Source organism: Saccostrea cucullata, unplaced genomic scaffold (genome assembly GCF_032062105.1).
Source record: "Saccostrea cucullata isolate Sc308-1 unplaced genomic scaffold, CSIRO_AGI_Scuc_v1 ctg8184, whole genome shotgun sequence".
In the NCBI taxonomy this organism is placed as follows: Eukaryota; Metazoa; Mollusca; class Bivalvia; order Ostreida; family Ostreidae; genus Saccostrea; species Saccostrea cuccullata.
The window spans coordinates 1-21,397 of record NW_026927000.1 but is presented as its reverse complement, the minus strand read 5'-3'; the positions used below and the strand labels follow the sequence as shown (position 1 = coordinate 21,397).

The 21,397-nt window shown below is 36.2% G+C and overlaps 2 protein-coding genes and 1 long non-coding RNA gene across 3 annotated transcripts; all 3 read left to right on the top strand.

The window, feature by feature from the left end:
• Window positions 1-5,877: 5,877 nt before the first annotated feature.
• On the top strand, window positions 5,878-7,798 carry LOC134273209 (caldesmon-like). Its single transcript, XM_062755399.1, has 5 exons — window positions 5,878-5,961; window positions 6,061-6,139; window positions 6,290-6,536; window positions 6,584-7,720; window positions 7,768-7,798. Exons 1-5 carry the CDS (start codon window positions 5,878-5,880, stop codon window positions 7,796-7,798), a joined length of 1,578 nt encoding a protein of 525 aa, XP_062611383.1.
• A 43-nt stretch (window positions 7,799-7,841) lies between these two features.
• On the top strand, window positions 7,842-8,479 carry LOC134273208 (uncharacterized). Its single transcript, XR_009993366.1, has 3 exons — window positions 7,842-7,931; window positions 8,147-8,281; window positions 8,408-8,479. It is a non-coding gene; the product is annotated as an uncharacterized LOC134273208 (long non-coding RNA).
• Window positions 8,480-14,075: 5,596 nt separating this feature from the next.
• On the top strand, window positions 14,076-18,097 carry LOC134273207 (uncharacterized). Its single transcript, XM_062755398.1, has 2 exons — window positions 14,076-14,453; window positions 17,748-18,097. Exons 1-2 carry the CDS (start codon window positions 14,153-14,155, stop codon window positions 18,095-18,097), a joined length of 651 nt encoding a protein of 216 aa, XP_062611382.1. The 5' UTR covers window positions 14,076-14,152.
• Window positions 18,098-21,397: the final 3,300 nt, after the last annotated feature.

Sequence of the window (21,397 nt, the reverse complement as noted above, 5' to 3'; positions counted from 1 at the left end):
TTCAATGAAAATGGAAATCGTAAATTAACGGACCTTGTTATTGGTTATTTGCAAAATTATTTTGTTATGAATTATTCAGATTGTACACACAAATACTCTAAATCTGATGTTGACATTAAAAAAGATGCTCGAGTTTCTAATTGACAATATCTATGATGTTTTTAGAGACCAGGTCTTCCAACAACCTGTTGGAATTCCCTGGTACAAATTGAGCCTCACTATTAGAAGACTTTTTTTTTATACATACGAAGCATATTTTTGTGCAAAATCTTTTGCGTGGAAAGAAGAAAACACTTCAAATCAACATTTAGATATATCGACAACATATTGTTAATTAACAATCATGGTATTATCCTGGTGAGCTTGAGCTAAAAGGTACCACAGAGTCTGACACATCTGTTTCATACTTGGGATATTTTACTTGAAAAGGACGTTAATGGTAATCTTACAACCAAGCCATATGATAAACGTGATGACTTTAACAGTTCTATCGTCAGCTTCTCTTACTGATGCAGCAATATACCTTCATCACTTGCATACGGATTTTATATATCTCAGTTGATTCGATACGCAAGAGCATATGAACAATTTCTAAAATGAGGTAAATTATTGACAAACAAGTTGATGAAGAAGGAAATGGGGATAACGAACAGTATTCAATATCAAAGTCCATAATGATAAAACAATACAAAATAGGAGCAGAGCAAACACAGACCTCCGAAACATCAGAGGTGGGATCAGGTGCCATGGAGTAGTGAGCATCCCCTGCTGACCGGTCACACCCGCCGTGTGCCCCTTGTCATGATCAGGAAATAACGGAAAAATCCGTCGTCAATTCAGTGTATGAATAATGGACTAACAATTAGTATGTAAAACGTCAGTCAGCATTTGACTAAATGATAAATTGTATTTGCTGACAAGGTCATTGTATCGACCATAGAACTTACAAAATGATGACTTTAAACAAGACTGCTGATATTATTGTTTCAACGACGTATTGTCAATTAACAATGGTAATTTTCATTCCTACGTCGATACGATATATCCTGTTGAGCTTGAGATAAAAGGTACCACAGAGTCTAACACATCTGTTTCATAATGGGATATTTTACTTGAAAAAGACGTTAATGATAATCTTACAACCAAGGTATATGATAAACGTGATGACTTTAAGGACATTGGCAACGCAGGGTTTCCGGAGAGAAAAGGTTTATACATAGGTTTTTTCACTTATGAAAAAAGTCATTTAGAGTTATCTCGCGTATGGAATTCTCTAGGCGCTGAAAACAAATATAGCATACGTTACAGATCAAGCAGCCACGGGTAGGAGAGAGCTACAGTGATGTGCCATAAGTGTTCGTCCAAATTCAAAATGGCCGCCGTAGTAACGAGACGCTTCGGAAAAATAAAACACAGAAATAAAATTATAAAATATTTTTTCTTACCTTAATACTTTGTTATATAGCCTTTTGACCTCAGAACTTTCTGTATTCGTCTTGGGATCGACCTGTATAAGCCCTGAACATAATAAATTGGGATGTTTATCCAGATACGTCGAATGGCTGCCTCCAGCTGATTTTTACACAAGAATATTTCGTTGCCGTTTTTCAGTTCTCTTTTCAGTCTCAACCAGATATTTTCAATAATGTTCAAATCAGGACTCTGAGCGGGCCAAACCATTGAATGAATATTATTCTGTAATTTATATTCTTGAACTACTCGGGCTCTGTGAATAGGGGCGTTGTCATCTTGAAATATATAGTTATTTCGAGGAAAATGGCGTGCTATGACTGGCCAAAGTTGATCTTCAATTATATCAATGTATTTTCTAGCATTAATGTTACCATCTACAACAGTCACAGTCCCTACACCGTTGAAAGTGATGCAGCCCCATATCATTAAACTAAACTTCGGTGTTGGAGGTTGCGAGAGACAACATGGCATCCACTCTTCGCCCACCTTTCTCCATATAAAAACACGGTTATCAGTCCCAACGTCCACTTTGCACTCATCACTAAAGATGACCCTGTTCCAATAATTATCTATAGTTTTGTATCTGTTTCCTCTACACCAGGAGAGCCGTGCTTTTCTGTTCACTTCGCGAATTCTTATGCGCTTTCGAACAACTCTTCTAAAATACCCCTGTTTGTACAAATTTCGCTGAACTGTCCGTTTAGATATAGCAGAGTCTCTATTTTCATTGAATAAGGCTGTTATGTCTGATAATTTTCTCTTTCTGTTTTCTTTCACCAACCTTAAAATGCTGCGACTGTCTCTGTCACTTAGCTTTGCCTGCTTCCCTTTCCTCGGTATGTTTTCTACACTTCCTCGCTTGCGATACCGGTCAACTACAGAAGTTATTGTAGACCGGGGAATTTGTAATCTCCTTGCTATTTCTGAATGTTTTAATCCAGACAGGTAAAGAGAAACGATGACTTCTTTAACATCAGTACTCAATTCTTTACGCACGGTAGCCATTTTGTTTACAGGGGAAATACACAGCAGACGAAAATAATTTTGCTACGTAATTGTGACACGTGACAGTCACGTGGATATGCTATGAATATATACTTATTTATTCAACTTTGACGCCATGGTTAAAAGATACAGCGTCGACGAAGTTATGTGAAAATGTAAAGTGACGTAATGAAAATTGAATTTGGACGAACACTTATGGCACATCACTGTACATGCGGACTCCGAATCGTGGCTTGAGACGATCATGGATCTAATGCAGGCTAATAAAGTAAAATCACTTTTTGCTTTTTGCTTGATTTATTTTACACTCTACATAAACATGCCCAATACTTTATATCGCGATTACTCAACTTAGCGGAACTCTTTTGCGATGAAGATAGGAAACGTCTGTTGGATGGGGACAAATGTGCTACTGAATACAATGCAAGATCGGTTATTGTAGAGTTTATAATGATAGATAAGTAAAAAATCCGGGTGGAATACCTTGCTTAAAAATCACTGAAATAGCCTAATTAATTTTTGAGACGAGCTAATCCCAAAATGTTATATTTTTAACGATATTTTTAACTAAGCGGACTTTTCTCATTAAATTTTCATTGAAAATCGTCACATTTAAAAGCTGATTCAATATTCCAAACTTTCCTTAATTGACAATCTACTATTTGGAGTCCAATTCTTGGCAATACATTGCACTTTCGGCATTAAATTGATCGAATCATTTGATTGTTACTACTGTAATCAATGTCATGTGTCCCCAAAATCCAGAGCTTTCTCGACTCTTCCGCAAAAGAGCGGTAGTAAGTTAGATAACTGCGAGGTAATTGCACGTATTACTATACCATTTTTTGACACAAATTCACCTTTATATATTTTAGTTTACTTATAAGTTAAAAGATTGAGATCGATTTCAACTCTTAAGCTTAGAATAGGCAATTGGTTTATTGAATATTTAGCTATACATTTGCAGTTAAAAGTTTTGATATGAGCACAGTATAATGTCCTTTCATTCATTTACAAATTTCAAGACGAAATTTTCAGTCGTATAGGCGTACACGTACCAAGTACGAGGGGGGGGGGGGGGAGTCCCTCCCCAAGCACCTGTGACCCCTTTAAGAAAGCAGTGCTCTGAGGAATAAGCTAAACATACAGTAAACAAACAAAATTTTGTGCCGTAAAAAATCAGTCAAAAATTCTGTTAATCTGGAATTTTGTCCTAGTAGTCAGCTTAGACACAGATTTTCATTGTCACATTTAATCCGGAAAAATTCTTGTTTACAGACTCAGTTTGGGACTTTACAATCTACAAAATGGCGAGGTATATTAGTGAACACAATCGCAACTTCTCGGGCCTTTCCGACAAGCGGAAAAACGACCTCGAATGTATATGGAAGACGCAATGACAACCCTCTTTTTTCATGATCTTTGAAATAAATGCATGGAGACCTTTTATCTGTATAATAAGAAATTTAACTTTATTCAATGTAATGATATTACCTAAAATATACTATAGAAGGGGCTTCTAACTTCGTCTATCCGATATTTGAATCAACAGGAAATGTATAAATTTTTAGTATCCGGTGATGTTAATATTTCCGACCTCTGACGGAAAGACCCGAGATGATGCGATTGTTGGTGGACATAGAACGTCCCAAAACGGAATGCATAAAACAGTGACGTTTTGTGGTTGCACATGCGCAGAAGTGCAAACATTTCAATATGGCGGAGGAATCAAAACGAAATCTTGAAAGGTGAATAAAATTGGTTTAAACTAAGCATTAAGTAACCCATCAATAGAGAAAAATAGATTGTTAAAACCTACAGGTAACAAACTTTTACAATATAAGGTTTATCTTTTTATTCATGACTCTGTAACCTAATAGTTAACTGCGAGCTCTAATGACAGCGCCTGGGCGAAGAGAAAATTCGGACTACTGCATATTCATTCGATAGATTTTTTTTTTACCGCAGTAATTTGGACCTACAATTCATCGCTTCATGAACAAAAGATAAAGCAACGTTCTCGCGAGAATAACAACAAAAGTTAAACAAATGATAAACTTGCTTTGATATGAATTTATTGCAGAAAAATAGTCAATAAAAACTGTTCTTAATTAAATCAGCCCTCTTCAGGGTTGGGTTTGTTAAAATATGCATACGAAGTCATGTGATGTCAGAGTATTATAAGCACCAAATGTCAGTTGTCACGTGCGGCTTGACGAGCCCAATCAAAATGAAAACGAAATAAGTATCTGTGCTCGCCCTTACGGTGGCACCGTCAACATATTATATATCTGTTTTATAGGACATGAGATGTCTGTTCTGAACAGGAGTATAGTTATTCGATACTGATATCTGTTATTTAAGACATGATCTGTCTGTACTGAACTGTTTATCATGTCATTATGGATATCTGTTATACAGGACATGAGACGTCTGAACTGAACTTGAGTACCCTCATTCAATACTGATATCTGTTATTTAAGACATGATATGTCTGTACTGAACTGTTTATCTTGTCATTACTGATATCTGTTATACAGAGACGTCTGAACTGAACAGGAGTACCCTCATTCAATACTGATATCTGTTACATGAGACATGATATGTCTGTACTGAACTGTTTATCTTGTCATTACTGATATCTGTTATCCAGGACATGAGATGTCTGAACTGAACAGGAGTACCGTCATTCAATACTGATATCTGGTATATGAGACATGATATATTTGTAATGAACTGTTTACATGAGATGTCTGAACTGAACAGGAGTACCGTCATTCAATACTGATATCTGGTATATGAGACATGATATATTTGTAATGAACTGTTTATCTTGTCATTACTGATATCTGTACTGATATCTGTTATATGAGACATAATATGTTTGTTTTGAACTCCTAATCATGTCATTACTGATATCAGCTGTTATACAAGACATGATATGTCTAAACTGAACAGGAGTACTGTCATTTATTACTGATATCTTTTATACAGGACATGTTATGTCTGAACTGAACTGGTTATCATGTCATTACTGATATTTGTACTGATATCAGTTATATAGGACATAAGATGTCTTAACTGAACAAGAGTACTGTCATTCAATACTGATATCCGTATCCGTACGCACTAAACAGACATATAACAGACACCATGACTGAATGATGGAACTCCTGTTCAGTTCAGACGTCTCATGTCCTGTATAATAGATATCAGTAATGACAAGATAAACAGTTCAGTACAGACATATCATGTCTTATTAAACAGATATCAGTATTGAATGATGGTACTCCGGTTCAGTTCAGACATATCGTGTCCTGTATAACAGATATCAGTAATGACATGATTAGGTGTTCAGAACGAACATATCATGTCTCATATAACAGATATCAGTACTGAATGACGGAACTCTTGTTCAGTTCAGACATACCGGGTATCATGTCCTTTATAAGAGATATCAGTAATGACAAGATAAACAGTTCAGTACAGACGTCTCTTGTCCTGTTTAACAGATATCAGTTCAGATATCAGTAATGACAAGATAAACAGTTCAGTGCAGACATATCCTGTCCTATATAACAGATATCAGTATTGAATGACGGTACTTCTGTTCAGTTCAGACATATCTTGTCCTGTTTAACAGATATCAGTACAGATATCAGTAATGACAAGATAAACAGTTCACTACAGACATATCATGTCTCATATAACAGATATCAGTATCGAATAACTATACTCCTGTTCAGAACAGACATCTCATATCCTATATAACAGATATAGGCCTATAATATGTTGACGGTGCCACCGTAAGATCGAGCGCAGATACTTATCACTGTGGAAAAGTCAGCCCAGGTTATCACAGAGGAAAAGTCAGCCAAGCTTATCACAGAAGAAAAGTCAGCTGAGCTTATCACAGAGATAAAGTCAACCGAGCTTATCACAAAGGAAAAGTCAGCCGAGCTTATCACAGAGAAAAAGTCAGCCAAGCTTATCAATGCGGAAAAGTCAACCCAGATTATCACAGAGGTAAAGTCAGCCGAGCGTATCTCAGAGGAAAAGTCAGCTGAGCTTATAACAGAGAAAGAGCCAACTGAGCTTATCACAGAGGAAAAGTCAGCCCAGCTTATTTCAGAGGAAAATCAGCCCAGCTTATCACAGAGGAAAAGTCAGCCCAGCTTATCATAGAAGAAAAGTCAGCCCAGCTTATCCCAGAGGAAAAGTCAGCCCAGCTTATCACTGAGGAAAAGTCAGCCCTGGTTATCACAGAGGAAAAGTCAGCCAAGCTTATCACAGAAGAAAAGTCAGTTGAGCTTATCACAGAGAAAAAGTCAACCGAGCTTATCACTGAGGAAAAGTCAACCAAGCTTATCACAGAGGAAAAGTCAGCCCAGCTTATCACTGAGGAAAAGTCAGCCCAGGTTATCACAGAGGAAAAGTCAGCCGAGCTTATCACAGAAGAAAAGTCAGCCGAGCTTATCACAGAGAAAAAGTCAGCCAAGCTTATCAATGAGGAAAAGCCAACACAGATTATCACAGAGGAAAAGTCAGCTGAGCTTATAACAGAGAAAGAGCCAACTGAGCTTATCACAGAGGAAAAGTCAGCCCGGCTTATCATAGAAGAAAAGTCAGCCCAGGTTATCACAGAGGAAAAGTCTGCCCAGCTTATCACAAAAGAAAAGTCAGCCCAGTTTATCCCAGAGAAAAACTCAGCCAAGCTTATCACTGAGGAAAAGTTAGCCCTGGTTATCACAGAGGAAAAGTCAGTCGAGCTTATCACAAAAAAGTCAGCTGAGCTTATCACAGAGAAAAAGTCAACCGAGCTTATCACTGAGGAAAAGTCAGCCCAGGTTATCACAGAGGAAAAGTCAGCCGAGCTTATCACAGAGAAAAACTCAGCCGAGCTTATCACAGAGAAAAACTCAGCCAAGCTTATCACTGAGGAAAAGTTAGCCCTGGTTATCACAGAAGAAAAGTCAGCCCAGCTTATCACAGAGGAAAAGTCAGCCCAGCTTATCACAGAGGAAAAGTCAGTCGAGCTTATCACTGAAGAAAAGTCAGCCCAGCTTATCCCAGAGGAAAAGTCAGCCATGCTTATCACTGAGGAAACGTTAGTCCTGGTTATCCCGGAGGAAAAGTCAGCCGAGCTTATCACAGAAGAAAAGTCAGTTGAGCTTATCACAGTGGAAAAGTCAGCTGAGCTTATCACAGAGGAAAAGTCAACCCTGGTTATCACAGAGGAAAAGTCAGCCGAGCTTATCACAGTGGAAAAGTCAGCTGAGCTTATCACAGAGAAAAAGAAATCAACCCAGCTTATCACTGAGGAAAAGTCAGCCCAGCTTATCCCAGTGAAAAAGACGTCACCAAACCTTGGATCATCACCAGATCCAGAATGTCTAGAGGTGTCAAGGAATCAAGATACTCCATTCATTACAGGGGAATCATTATCGCATGAGGTATTACATAAAATTTTCAAATTTTATGTACATGTAATTATTTATTCAATCTATAAATTGAAGCGGAAGGAAATTTTAAGATGTGCCTGTCTAAATTGAATATTTTTTGCTTTCTTTTCCCATATTTTTTTAAACTAGTATAATTGTTGTATGAAATCCTTACACAATATGTACATGTGTATGTAATAACAATGTGACTGTTCTACATTTCCCAGCTTCTGAAGGAAGACATTGCTGATGAATACATTAATAATGATAAGGAACCTGAAGATGATGATTACGATGATGATGATGATGATGGCCTGTTTGGCCCTAGAAAGCTCTTCTTCTTTGGTGTTGACTATTTTAAGGTAAAATTTATGCTTAATGACCTTAAATCCAAATTTTATTTTTATTTTGCTTGTGGATAAAATTATTTATTCATTATGGGTTATTTTTTATCTTAACTTAGTGTACATGTATTAAATTTGTTTTAGGGTGCTAAAAAATCCATTTGGTGAAAACAAACAAAAGCTTGATGGAAGGACAGAAAAATAGTTTGAAGGAAAACCTAAAAAAAAAATGTTATATAAATGTAATAAATGTCAGTTATTTACAGAATCAATTGTTAAATATTTATAATTTTATATAATCAAAATAAGGTACAGAGGTGTATTTGATATGTAGTACAATAACAATTACATGTGTACAGATTGTATGTAGAAAAACTTGGAATGACCATATACATGTTTGAAAAGAGATACAATTAAGAATTTGCCTGATAAATGAAGTGACAAGGCCTTGGAAATTGAGGGTTCTTGTCAAGGAATTTTTGCTTGGTAGTCCCGTTCACCTAAAAATGTTCGGTTGCGCAAAAAAGAAAAATACTATAGTAAACTAAAAATGTTTCCTTCCGGCCTGTCAGCTTAAAAGAAACCATTCAAAAGTGAACTTGAACAAACTTAAATTTGAACAAATTTGAATCTATATTAGCCAAGGATGCTTTCATGTAATTAATATCAATTAATGTTCTTGAGAGGATAAAAGATTTCCCCAATGTTTTCCTAAAATTTTGATTGCTTATTGTGGCTCCACCCTACCCTTAGGGATCATTATTTGAACAAAACTGAATCTACTTTATATCAGGAAGCTTTCAAATAAGTTTTGTCATTTATTTAGCTGAGAAGATTTTTAAATGATCCCACCCAATATCTACTTTTTTCTCCATTACTTCCCCTTTCAAGAGAGCATATGACCCTTCATTTGAACAAATTTGAAGCCCCTTTACCCAAGAATACTCTCTGTCAAGTTTGGATGAAAGAGGCCCAGCGGTTTTGATTAAGCCCGAAGAATATGAAAATGAGAAAAGTTTACGACGATAACAAACAACGGATAAAGTTTAGGTCAGAAAACGCACATAAGACTTCGGTTCAGGTGAGCCAAAATATGTTTTGTCAGATGAATAAAATAAAGTCGACGTGTATACAGTTGATATTGTTTTTGGGATATTTAACTCAACCAAAAAAAAAAATAATAAGAAATCTCTCTACCAACGCTAAGAGACGGATTTCCTTTCACATTTTTATCTTTTTCACCTTTTTTCAAAATTGTCATGTAAATTACAACATATGAAAAATGGTGATACACAAGGAAGTTCTTGTACATGTGCGAAGAGATTCGTGATCAATTTAGCCTTGTCAATTATTTGGAAAACAATGACAACTTGCGAAATGTAAGCAAAGAAGTGGTCCATGGGCCGCACCGTTCGCCTTAGTTACTTTGGCCCTGTCGTTCTTCACTAGACCCCCCTTATGGCCTCGCCCAACCCCATGATATCAACACTTAATTTAGGAACTACACGGCCCCAGGATACTTCTACAGAAGTTTCATCTTTTATGGCACGTGCAGACAATAAGACTTAAGTATATTCCCATATACATGTATATTTCATTGTAAAACTAAGCTCTTGTTTAGAGCCTCAGTCTATCCCTTAGGGAATGAGTTCAACAATTTCTAGAATTTATACTACCCCAGGATTCGTCTGCATAATTTTCATCTTTTCTTGCCAAGTGGTTCCTGAGAAGATTCTAAGATTTTTACGAAATATTTCATTGTAAAACGTTTACTCCTCATTGTGTCCCCATGGTAGGCTAGCACTGCAGGCCATGAATTGAACGATTTAGAATCTACAATTCCTCAGGAAGCTTCCACATAAGTTTCATCTTTTCTGACCCCTTGGTTCCATAGAGGAAATTTTTTAATGACACCGCCCTATTTTTGTATTTTTCTTGGAAGATTGCTTAGTCCTCTTATATAAAATTCGAAATTTCCTTTACCCATGGATTCGTAGCGCCAATTTTGGTTAAAATTGACCCATGCAGTGATTCTTGAGAGAAAGTTGAAAATATGAAAAGTGTACAGGCGGACAGATAGACAGAGAAAAACTCATTTGAGCTTGACAAATGATAAACAATGCATAATGAACAGACCCTGACGCACAACAAGTTTACATTAAAGCAAAACCAACAACTGCGTACATAACAAACATATCTATATGAATGCAAAACGAACAATCATCTTAGCAGAACAAACGTACATAAAAACACTACAAACGAAAAAACTTAACAAACGGGCAGGCGGTAAATCTAGCCTTTATGACACCATTGGGATGTGATTTGCAAGTCTTTTCTTTGTCCTCCGTTTCGTGAAAGTAAGGGGACACTAAATCTCATCCGTCTGTAAGTCTGCCAGGTCTATCCGTCTGCCACAAAAACTTTAACTTTGGTCATATCTTTTGAATGGGACTTTCATATTACACATGTGTCTTTTACTCGTGACAAGACCTTTCTAAATACACTAAAAATTTTTATCCCCTTACCTTGATCTTGACGTTTGACTTTTTAACCAATAAAAGTCCTTTCTTAATTTTGAATTTTGACCTATTGACCTTGAAGTTTAAACTACTTTTCAGAAATGTTCCTTATGACTTTTGATTTAGAAGAGATAGGGCTTTCATATTTGACAGGTGCATAGCCTGTGGCAAGATATTTCCGAGCATGCTATGATTTCTGACTTCTTGACCTTCATGTTTGACCTATTCTTTTCCAAAACACCCCCAAAAACTTTAAAACTTTGGTGACAACTCTTGAATGACATATGAAAGGGCATTCATCATCTTTGACACAACATAAGTAATGACATATTACCCACAAAGACACCGAAAGCGGGGGACCACAATTCTTTGAATTTGCTTGTTTTGAATGCAAATTAAATATATAATAACCTGAAGGTCAAGGTCATTTATGATATCCAATGAAAGGCCCTGTCACAAGGATTAAATATTTGAAATATGAAAACGTTAGCCCTAACCCTATAAAAGTTATGGTCAAGGTTTGTTTTAAAAGTAGGTTAAACTCCAAGGTCAAAGGGTCAAAGTTCATGGTATCTAATGAAAGGTCTTTGCACAAGGATTACATATCTGAAGTATGAAAGTCCTCGCCCTTACCATTCAAAAGTTATTGTTAAGATTAAAGTTTTTGCACAAGTACGGAAATCTCCGAGGTCAACAGGTCAAATTTGTTGGTATCCAATGAAAGGTCTTGCCATAAAGAATGCATATGTAAAATATAAATGTCCTAGTTTATATTGTTCAAAAGTTATGGCCAAGGTTAAAGTTTTTAAAAGAATAGGTCAAACTCCAAGGCGAAGGTCAAAGGGTCAAAGTTTTTGATATCCAATGAAAGACCTTGTCACAAAAAATAAATATATGCAGTATGAAAGCACTAGCCCTAACTCTTCAAAAGTTTTGGTCAAGGTATATTATTTAAAGTATGTCAAACTCCAAGGTCAAGGTCAAAAGGTCTAAGTTCTTTGTATCCAATGAAAGGTCTTCTCATAATGATTACATATGTGAATTATGAAAGCCCTATCTGTTACCGTTCAAAAAATTTGGCCAAGGTAAAAGTTTTTTCACAGGTACAGAAATCACCAAGGTCAACGTCAATACGTCAAGGTCTTGCCACAAAGAAAGAGTTGAATTTTCTCAAATGCATGTCAAACTCCAAAGGTCAAGATCAGAAGTTATTCGTACCCAAAGAAGATCTAAATTTGTCACAAGAAATACACCTGTGAAATATGAAAGCCACAGCGTGACCCACTCGATCAAAAGTTATGAGCAAGGTTAAAGTTTTTGCGGACAAACAGACAGAGAGACGGACGAATAGGCCAAAAACTATATACATCTGGATCTTCGATTGAGAGGACATCAAAAGAATACTTGTAAAATAACAATAAAGCCATGATTAATTTTTAGTTCAATTGAGCAGAAGATTCAGTGAACTATTCTGATCAAAATTTATAAGTTGTCTGTCGTCGTCGTTGTAAACTTATCACAATCTGATCTTCTTCTCCAGAACTACTGGGCTAATCTCAACCAAACTTGGCACAAAACATCCTTTCAAAGGTGAAGGGGATTCAAGTTTGTTCAAATGAAGGTCCACGCCTTCTTCCAAGGGGAGATAATTACGAAATAGCGAAAAATCAATGGCACAGTTGAAAAATCTTCTTCTCAAAAACCAAGCGGCCAGGAGAAACTCACGTGGAACCAATGTCAGAAAGTGTAGAATCAAGTTTGTTCAAATCATGACCCTCCAAGGGTAGGGTGGGGCCACAATGGACGTTTAAAGTTTTACATAGGGATATGTAAGAAAAATCTTTTAAAAATCTAAATCTTCTCAAGAACAGTCAAGCTATGATTGTTCATATATGAAATTATTCTCAGATGGTGTGGATTCAAGTTTGTTCAAACCATGACTCCTGTAAGTATGGTGGCAGTCACAATGGACGACCCAAATTTTGCATAAGAGTATATAGGAAAAAAATCTTCAAAATCTAAATCTTCTCAAGAACAGTAGAGCTACAATTGGTCACATTTATAGGGAAGCATTCTCAGATGGTGTAGATTCAAGTTTGTTCAAATCATGACCCCAGGAGCAGGGTGGGGCGACACTGGACGATGAAAGTTTTACCAAGAAGTGTGTAGGAAATTTTTTTAGGGGTAGGTCGAACGGGACTAGTTGTGCAAAAAGCCTTTCAAATGCTAAACAGATTTTTACTTTTTTTCCTAGCCACAGTGCTCAAGTGAGCAATCTGGACCTTGGGCGTCTTGTTTTATTTCTATTTAATTTTTTAAAAATCTTTTTTAATTCACAAATTCTAAGACATATCTTTACATATTTTTTCTATATTTTTAAGAGAGATAAAGATTTAAGGATAGAGACAATCTAGTGACAGATAAAAAAGATATAAGAGAGAGGGAAAATTTACATAAACAGATTCCTCCACGGGTCCTGGTCTTCGTAAAAAGTTATCTGATTATTTTTCTTATAGGTAATATACTTATTTGCTTCATTCATATCTTTGATCGGGGATATCAGTTCATTCAAGGAGAGTTTTTTTTTATCACTACATGCCATATTTATATAGTAACATGCTTGAGAAGTGTTGATTCATGTTTGTTGAAGCCCCCCCCCCTCCGGGAATTTGTTTTCACCTTTGTTCTGATCAATACACCTGGATTAAGGATGGGGTTGAAATATTTTGCATATGAATAGGTATATCGGAGAAAAAACTGCTACTGAAGAACAGCAAGACCATTTTTATTCAGGCGGTAGACCCTGAGCCTCTTGTTTTATTTAGATATTGTTGCAATAGTCATGAGCGTTTTCATGCTTGGAAAAAGTTTTGCCGATTTAAAAAAATGCAAAACCGTAGAATTAGAGATTTTAATAATCAAATTGTTTAGAACTTTAATTTGTAACCCCTATCTTTATAGACAAATAGACAAAGAATGTGGAGATCTCTAGAATGTGACGAAAATATTTTCTTTTTTGGGTCATCCCATGACGGTGTACATAACGAAAGGAATGATAGTGAAATTATATAATAGGGTTTATCTCATAAGGATAAACTAGGTTATTTAGTGCAGTAATTACTGGTGCATAATTTTACTGGGCAAAGGGCAGTAACTCTTATAAATAAATCAATGGTGGTTTCCCTGTGGTGTACCCCTTTTTTCTATGACGTGATCATGCGCAAACTTGTCTTTGATTTGGTGAGCATGCGCTTTCAAATCTTCCTTTTTCTTCATCAACCCTCAGAGCAGAACACACGAAATTTTTGTGTCCGTCAAATTTTGTTTAAATCGACATCCATCATTGGCATCGATAAAATAAACTGGAAAGATGTTGCGAGCTCCCAGAAAATCGAAGTCCAAGAGTCCATATGCCCGTCCTAGCGGTCAAGCTGCTGCAGCCATCTCCACTGCGGTTAGGACCACGCCACGAACCCAGGCGGCCATTACACGGACTAGGCCTCAAAGCACTACAGCTACGTCAACCGTTTCGGCGACGGCGACGCTACCTCAGGTTCCTACTTTAACCACCGGTATTCCTGTTAGCAGCATGATGGAACAAGCCTTACAGACCCAGCCAAGTCAGCAGGACGTGGTTAACGAACAGGGGACTGGGAGCACAACTGACCCAGGTACAATACACACAGTTGATTCATTGGCTTTGCCTTTACCATTTATAAGTACAGCTTCCCCCTTAGGTGTTCATGTATCACAAAGTTTGAAAGAAAATATATATAACAATGAATTTGTTCATCTCAACAAACTACTATTTCATGACCCCACGTCTACACATACAAATCAAATAGTTTTTGAGGATGGTACATTCCAACTTAAACCCAAGATTAAAGAACAAAAAATTGTGAACATATCTCAGTGGGTGGATGCTTTTTTGATTTTTGGATCAATTTATTTAGTGAAGCATCCTACTGAAGCATTGTCTTTGTTCAGGTATATGGCAACGATAAAGAGGGGGGCAGATAATATTTATCAGGGTTGGCAAGAATATGACATTCAGTTTCGATTAAAAAAGTCATTCAACTCGGCAATCAGTTGGGCATCTGTGGATGCAGAACTCTGGTTAGTTTATATGCAACCACCAAGTAATAAAGCAAGTGGGAATCAGTCGAGAAATCCTCAAACTAGCTTAGCACCTTCTCGTTTAAAATGCTATAGTTTTAATTTTCAAGGGGTGTGTAATAAATACATGTGTAATTATTTACACCAATGTCTTAAGTGCAACGTCCTACATCCTATGAAAACTTGTATCAAAGGTAGCCAGTTTCAAACAACTTCAGTAAATCAGAATACAAACAATAATTATTACAGGAACAGTGGAAACCAGTTCCAGAAGGGACAAAAACATTAGTTTACAAGTGGCAAATGGTCTTCAGCTCCAGCTATGGGATTTGGGCAGATCACCTATAAATGTATCACTTTTAGAACAGTGTTACAAAATTACCCAGACCGTGAGAATGCCAAATGTTTGGCTAATGGTTTTAAATTTGGTTTTAAATTAAATTACCTTGGAGATAGAAAACGGATAGAATATAAAAACATGCTATCTACCCAACAATTTGTAAATGAGATTCAGGTCAAGATAGACAAAGAAATAGAGCTTGGGAGAGTGTTAGGCCCTTTTCCTTACCCTCCCATTTCTTATTTACGTTGTAACCCCATAAGTATTCTTCCAAAGAAACAAGGGGGTTGGCGCATGATCACCAATTTATCTTATCCTATAGGGGATAGTGTGAATGATTATATAGATTCAGAGTTGTGTTCGGTCAATTATTCAACTTTTGATGATGCATTAAAAGTCATTTCGGCCAAAGGTGAGGGGCATTTATGGCAAAAATGGATGTTTCAAATGCATTTAGGTTGTTACCTATATGTCCTCAAGATTTTTGTTTATTAGGTTTCAAAATTGCAGACTCGTACTACATAGACAAATGTTTGCCCATGGGCTGTTCAATATCTTGCTCATTGTTTGAAAAGTTTTCAACTTTTCTTCATTGGGAAGTGCAGCATAGATCAAATATTGAGAGTATAGTTCACTATTCAGATGATTTTTTATTTGTTGGAGAGAAATCTACAGATGAATGTCAAATATTAATGTGTTATTTTCAAGAACTCTGTCAAGGGCTGGGGGTTCCATTAGCTGTAGAGAAAACTGAGGGTCCAACTACTCGTATTTGTTTTTTGGGCTTAGGCATTGACACTATAACTCAAACGATTTTTATTCCAGAGGACAAAATAAAGGAATTGTTGTCAAAGATCCAAAATGTTCTAAGTTGTAAAAAGGTAACGCTCAAGCAGTTGCAATCCCTCGTAGGAGCATTGGCCTTTGTAGTAAAGGCATTACCAGCAGGAAGGGCTTTTTCTCGTAGGATTTATGGGCAATGGAGGGAGTTAAAAAATCATTTCATTTCATTAGAATAACAAATGAAATTAGAATGAATTTGCAGATGTGGGTTCAATTTTTGCTCAACTTTAATGGTACTACGCCATTTCCTTCGCAACATTGGCATGACAGTGAATTTTTAGAATTTTTTACAGATAGTTCAGGAGCATATGGTTGTGGGGTAGTATTTGGAAATCATTGGTTTTGTTTATCCTGGCCTACATACTGGTCTTCAGACATAATTAGGGATATAACATTACTGGAGCTTGTTCCCATAGTATTGGGTATTAGTATTTGGTCATCTAAACTTAAAAACCTTAAATTGTTGCTTCATGTAGACAATATGGCTCTAGTGCAGATTATCAATCAAAAAACGTCAAAAAACAAAAGAGTCATGGTGTTGCTACGTTTCTTAGTTCTGAAAACTCTTCAATTTAATATTCAAATTAAAGCGCAACATATAATGGGTGTGAAGAATAATGTGGCTGATGCAATTTCTCGATTTCAGTGGTCCAGGTTCAGGCAGCTAGCCCCTTTGGCAGATCGATTTCCCTCTTCGGTACCAATGCAATTTTGGGAAATTATGGAGAAACTATAAACAAACTTTTGCAAGATAGCATATCAGAAAATACTGGTAAAGTTTATAAACAAGGACTACAGAGTTTTTATAATTTTAGAGTCAATTGTGAATTTCAGCAAACCTGGCCTCCACCTCTTGACCATATTTTGAATTTCATAGCTTATATGTCTGAGCAGGGATGTTCCTTTTCTACAGTCAAATGCTACATATCAGGGATAAGTTTTCTAATTAATGTAAATGGTTGGAAAAATCCGTTAGAGTCTTTTTTGGTGAAGAAATTGATGGCAGGGTACAAAAAGTCGTCGTTGTCTTGTGATATGCGTCGACCAATCACATTGGCATTGTTGCACAGATTATTGAGTGCAGTACAGCATTTGGCTTTCTCAACATATGAAGCAGTATTATTTCAGTCATCTTTTGCCTTGGCATTCTTTGCATTGTTGAGAGTAGGTGAAGTTATAGATTTAAGAAGGGATGATATTCAGATTTTAGACAGGGGAATATCAGTGTTTATAAAAAGTTCAAAAACGGACCAATTAGGCTCTGGGGCTTCAGTTTGGGTGCCTAACACGTCAAAATCAGTACTGCTGATGAATTTGTGGAAGGAGTTTTCCCTGCTGTCTAGCAAAATTGATAGGGATGTGTATTTTGCCCACTTTAACTCAAAGCCATTGACATAGTTTCAGTTTTCTAGCATGTTACATAAATCCTTAAAATTTCTAGATATCAAAACTTCGAGTTACAAAACCCACTCATTTCGTATTGGGGGTGCTACTCACTTGTATTTGGAAGGGTTGTCTGAAAGTGAAATTCAACAAAAGGGTAGATGGAAATCAACAGCATATAAATCATACATTCGTCCTTTAAATACTTAGGTGCAAGTGTTAAGGTTATTGATAGAAATTACACAATATGTTTGATTGAAATTGATGCATTGATTTTCTACAGGGGTCATTTCGATTATAGGATCTTCAATTGTACATTGGGCACATAGCTATGCAGTCAAATCTAATCAGTCAGACCTGGGATTAGGCCAAACGAAAATATTGTGGCATGGAATTCGTGGAATGGTATGGGAGCAATTAAACCCAACATTAGACTTTTTATTAGTTAGTAACAGAACTCCAGATATCATTATTATTCACTGTGGGGGGAACAACATTGGACAACAGCATAACACTTTAAGAGGTATACAAATGATGATAAAGGCTAATTTAGCAAAGGTAAAAGAACGATTACCAAATTGCATTATATTTGGTCTCATATCTTGCAACGTAGAAACTGGTCAAATGTTGTAGCTAACACTGAAGGAGAAAAATGTAGGCGGAGAATCAATAGTTCAGTAGCATCTTTTGTATTAAATAAATTAAATGGAGCAGCTATTAAGTACCCAGGTATAACTGCAAATCAAAGAAATTTATTCCGCTCAGATGGTGTTCACATGACAGATTTAGGCAATGATTTGTTTATTAATACTGTAAAGGGTGCATTGAAACAATTTTTATCTTGTAAATTTCAAAACAGGACCTTTCCTTGAAATGGTTGTGCTTGTCATGGTTAGGTGTATATCGATATATGTGTTGTCATATAATTTGATTGAATTATTTTCAATTTGATCATGAGCGCATCTGTCGCAATTTTTATTATTTTGAATTTTATCATGAGCGCATCTGACGCAATTTTATCATGAGCGCATCTGACGCAATTTTACCATGAGCGCATCTGACGCAGTTTTATATTAAATTTTGAATGTTTGTGAATTTCACCTCTTTGTGTGCATTTTGTGCTAATACTTTGATTGTTTTGAATATTTCAATCTGTTGAAGGGGCAAAATTGCCGCCTTGTTTTATGGCGGATGGTACATTCGACTTTGTCTTATGTACCATTTGGCATAATTTTGCATAGAATACCGTCTCCGGGGGGTACTGTTGTCTCCAGGCTCCTTGGATCCAGGTGGTATTTCTATTGCTGTCTCATCTATATTTATGCTGCCATATAATTGTAATCGGCGCATATATTTGTGAATTACATATTAAAATGTACATATAATAAAAGGTCATGACAAGCACGCCAAACACAATTAAATGTTGTTTTTATTTTTAATGTGGTTGAGGCCAGGTTTATAGGATGGTGTTTTATAAAAAAAAGTTTAAGGTAAAAAGGGGGGATTTATAGTCACTAAATAATAGGGTTCATCTCATAAGGATAAACCAGGTTATTTAGTGCAGTAATTACTGGTGCATAATTTTACTGGGCAAAGGGCAGTAACTCTTATAAGTAAATCAATGATGGTTTCCCTGTGGTGTACCCCTTTTTTCTATGACGTGATCATGCGCAAACTTGTCTTTGATTTGGTGAGCATGCGCTTTCAAATCTTCCTTTTTCTTCATCAACCCTCAGAGCAGAACACACGAAATCCCTCCCACCCACCTCCAAAAAATAAAAATTTTAAGTTATAAATTCTGAGAATGGTGTCTTCTGTTTTTTCAATTTTTTTTTTCAGCGTCATGACCAGGACTTGTTAACAAGGGATGTCAGTGCCAGCGCCGATTGGTAGCCATGTGACAAACTTTTCGTCTAATGGACAGTTTTTTGCGTTTAATGGACTTGGCATAATTTTGCATAGAATACCGTCTCCGGGGGGTACTGTTGTCTCCAGGCTCCTTGGATCCAGGTGGTATTTCTATTGCTGTCTCATCTATATTTATGCTGCCATATAATTGTAATCGGCGCATATATTTGTGAATTACATATTAAAATGTACATATAATAAAAGGTCATGACAAGCACGCCAAACACAATTAAATGTCGTTTTTATTTTTAATGTGGTTGAGGCCAGGTTTATAGGATGGTGTTTTATAAAAAAAGTTTAAGGTAAAAAGGGAGATTTATAGTCACTAAATAACGCCAAATTTTTAATAAACAACTGTACATATGCATGTGTGTCGAACTAAATAAAAATGCACGTGTCTGGTCATACTATTAGCTAAGGTTGATTTATAAATCTTAAAGACAAAACAGATTGTGCTACTATTTTTTATTCATTCCCTAAATATAATTTACGTGATTTTGAGTAGAAAAAGAACTGCAAATGACGATGAAATGAATGAACAAGATGTGTTTGTGGAACACTAAGCGCCCGGCTGAGCAACAAAGTTCGAAAACCGCTATTTTTAGTATATAGGTCACAGTTAAGGTCACAAGGTCATTGGCCTTGGTGTGATTTGAAAGAACTTAGTAGTGGAGTATGCATACCAAATATGAAGTCTCTATCTGTCATGGTTAAAAAGTTATGATGAAGGTTAAAGTTTGCCTACAAAAAGCTATTTTTAGCATATATGTCACAGGGTCATTGACCTTGATGTCATTTGAAAGAGCTTAATTAGTGGAATATGCATACCAATTATGAAGTCTCTATCTTTCATGGTTTAAGAGTTATGGCGAAGGTTAAAGTTTGCAGACAAACTGACAAACAGACAGACAGACAGGACAAAAACAATATACGCCCTGAATCTATCGATCCGGGCGCATAAAAATATTGGAGAAAATTATTAATATTCTTTCTTGTAGGTTAGCATCACAAACATTTTGTAGGCTTGATTTACAGCGTGATGCATTCAAAAGATACATGTACTGGTACCAGACATATTAATCCATTTCCAATTCTGTATGCGTCGGTGCCTGCTCAGGCTATTTTAAATACCACAGGAATGTTGTCAATGATACCACAGTATTTGATAAATGTATTTGCTACAGTTCATCACAGATATTTCTGAACAATCAAAGGGCACACTGTACGTCTTCAACACAACTGAATCGGTTCTAATAGGGGTACAAGTATTTTTTGCTCCTGCTGTTTGTTTTACGTGTATCCATGTATATAATACACCCCCCCAATAGAAGATAAATAACAACAGTATTTCTAGATATATTTTTTCATACACTTTATTACATAATTATTGCATTTATTACATTATTTAGAACGCCGGTCATTGTTCCTCAGGTGCAGACTTCTGTTTTTCAGTAACCTGAAAACACAATATTATAATGACATTCGACAGCGATTAATCTACTACGAAAGATTTTAAACAAATTTTAAAGTTATTAACAGTAACCATAAATGTAATTACTAGTTATATCTTTCTGGTTACAAAATGAAAGATCACTAGATCGACGTACAGAGGAAGCAGTAATGGTTACCTTAAAGCTTATATATGATAAACTTTTTATTAACGGTGTATATATTGTATACAGGAAAATTGCCGATATCTGTCGGCTTTGCCCCTTTGTAAAAATATAGGTGTCACCATAAACGTTACGGTTTAGGCTCAACAACACTTCCGGTTGCCCCCGTTTTAATTTCGCCTTTCTCACAGGTGGGCGAATTTAAAATTGGGCGAAGTAAACGAATACTGATCAGAATTTTATCTTAATGATGAGTACTGTTATTGGACGAATTTAAAACGGTGCAAAATTAATTGTTTGCAAGTGTAAAGGGGCGAAAATAACATAGGGCGAAAATAACTCTGCATAATGTAACTATATAAAACGGCAAAATAACACGAGGCGAAAATAACCCTGCTTACAGTATATGAAA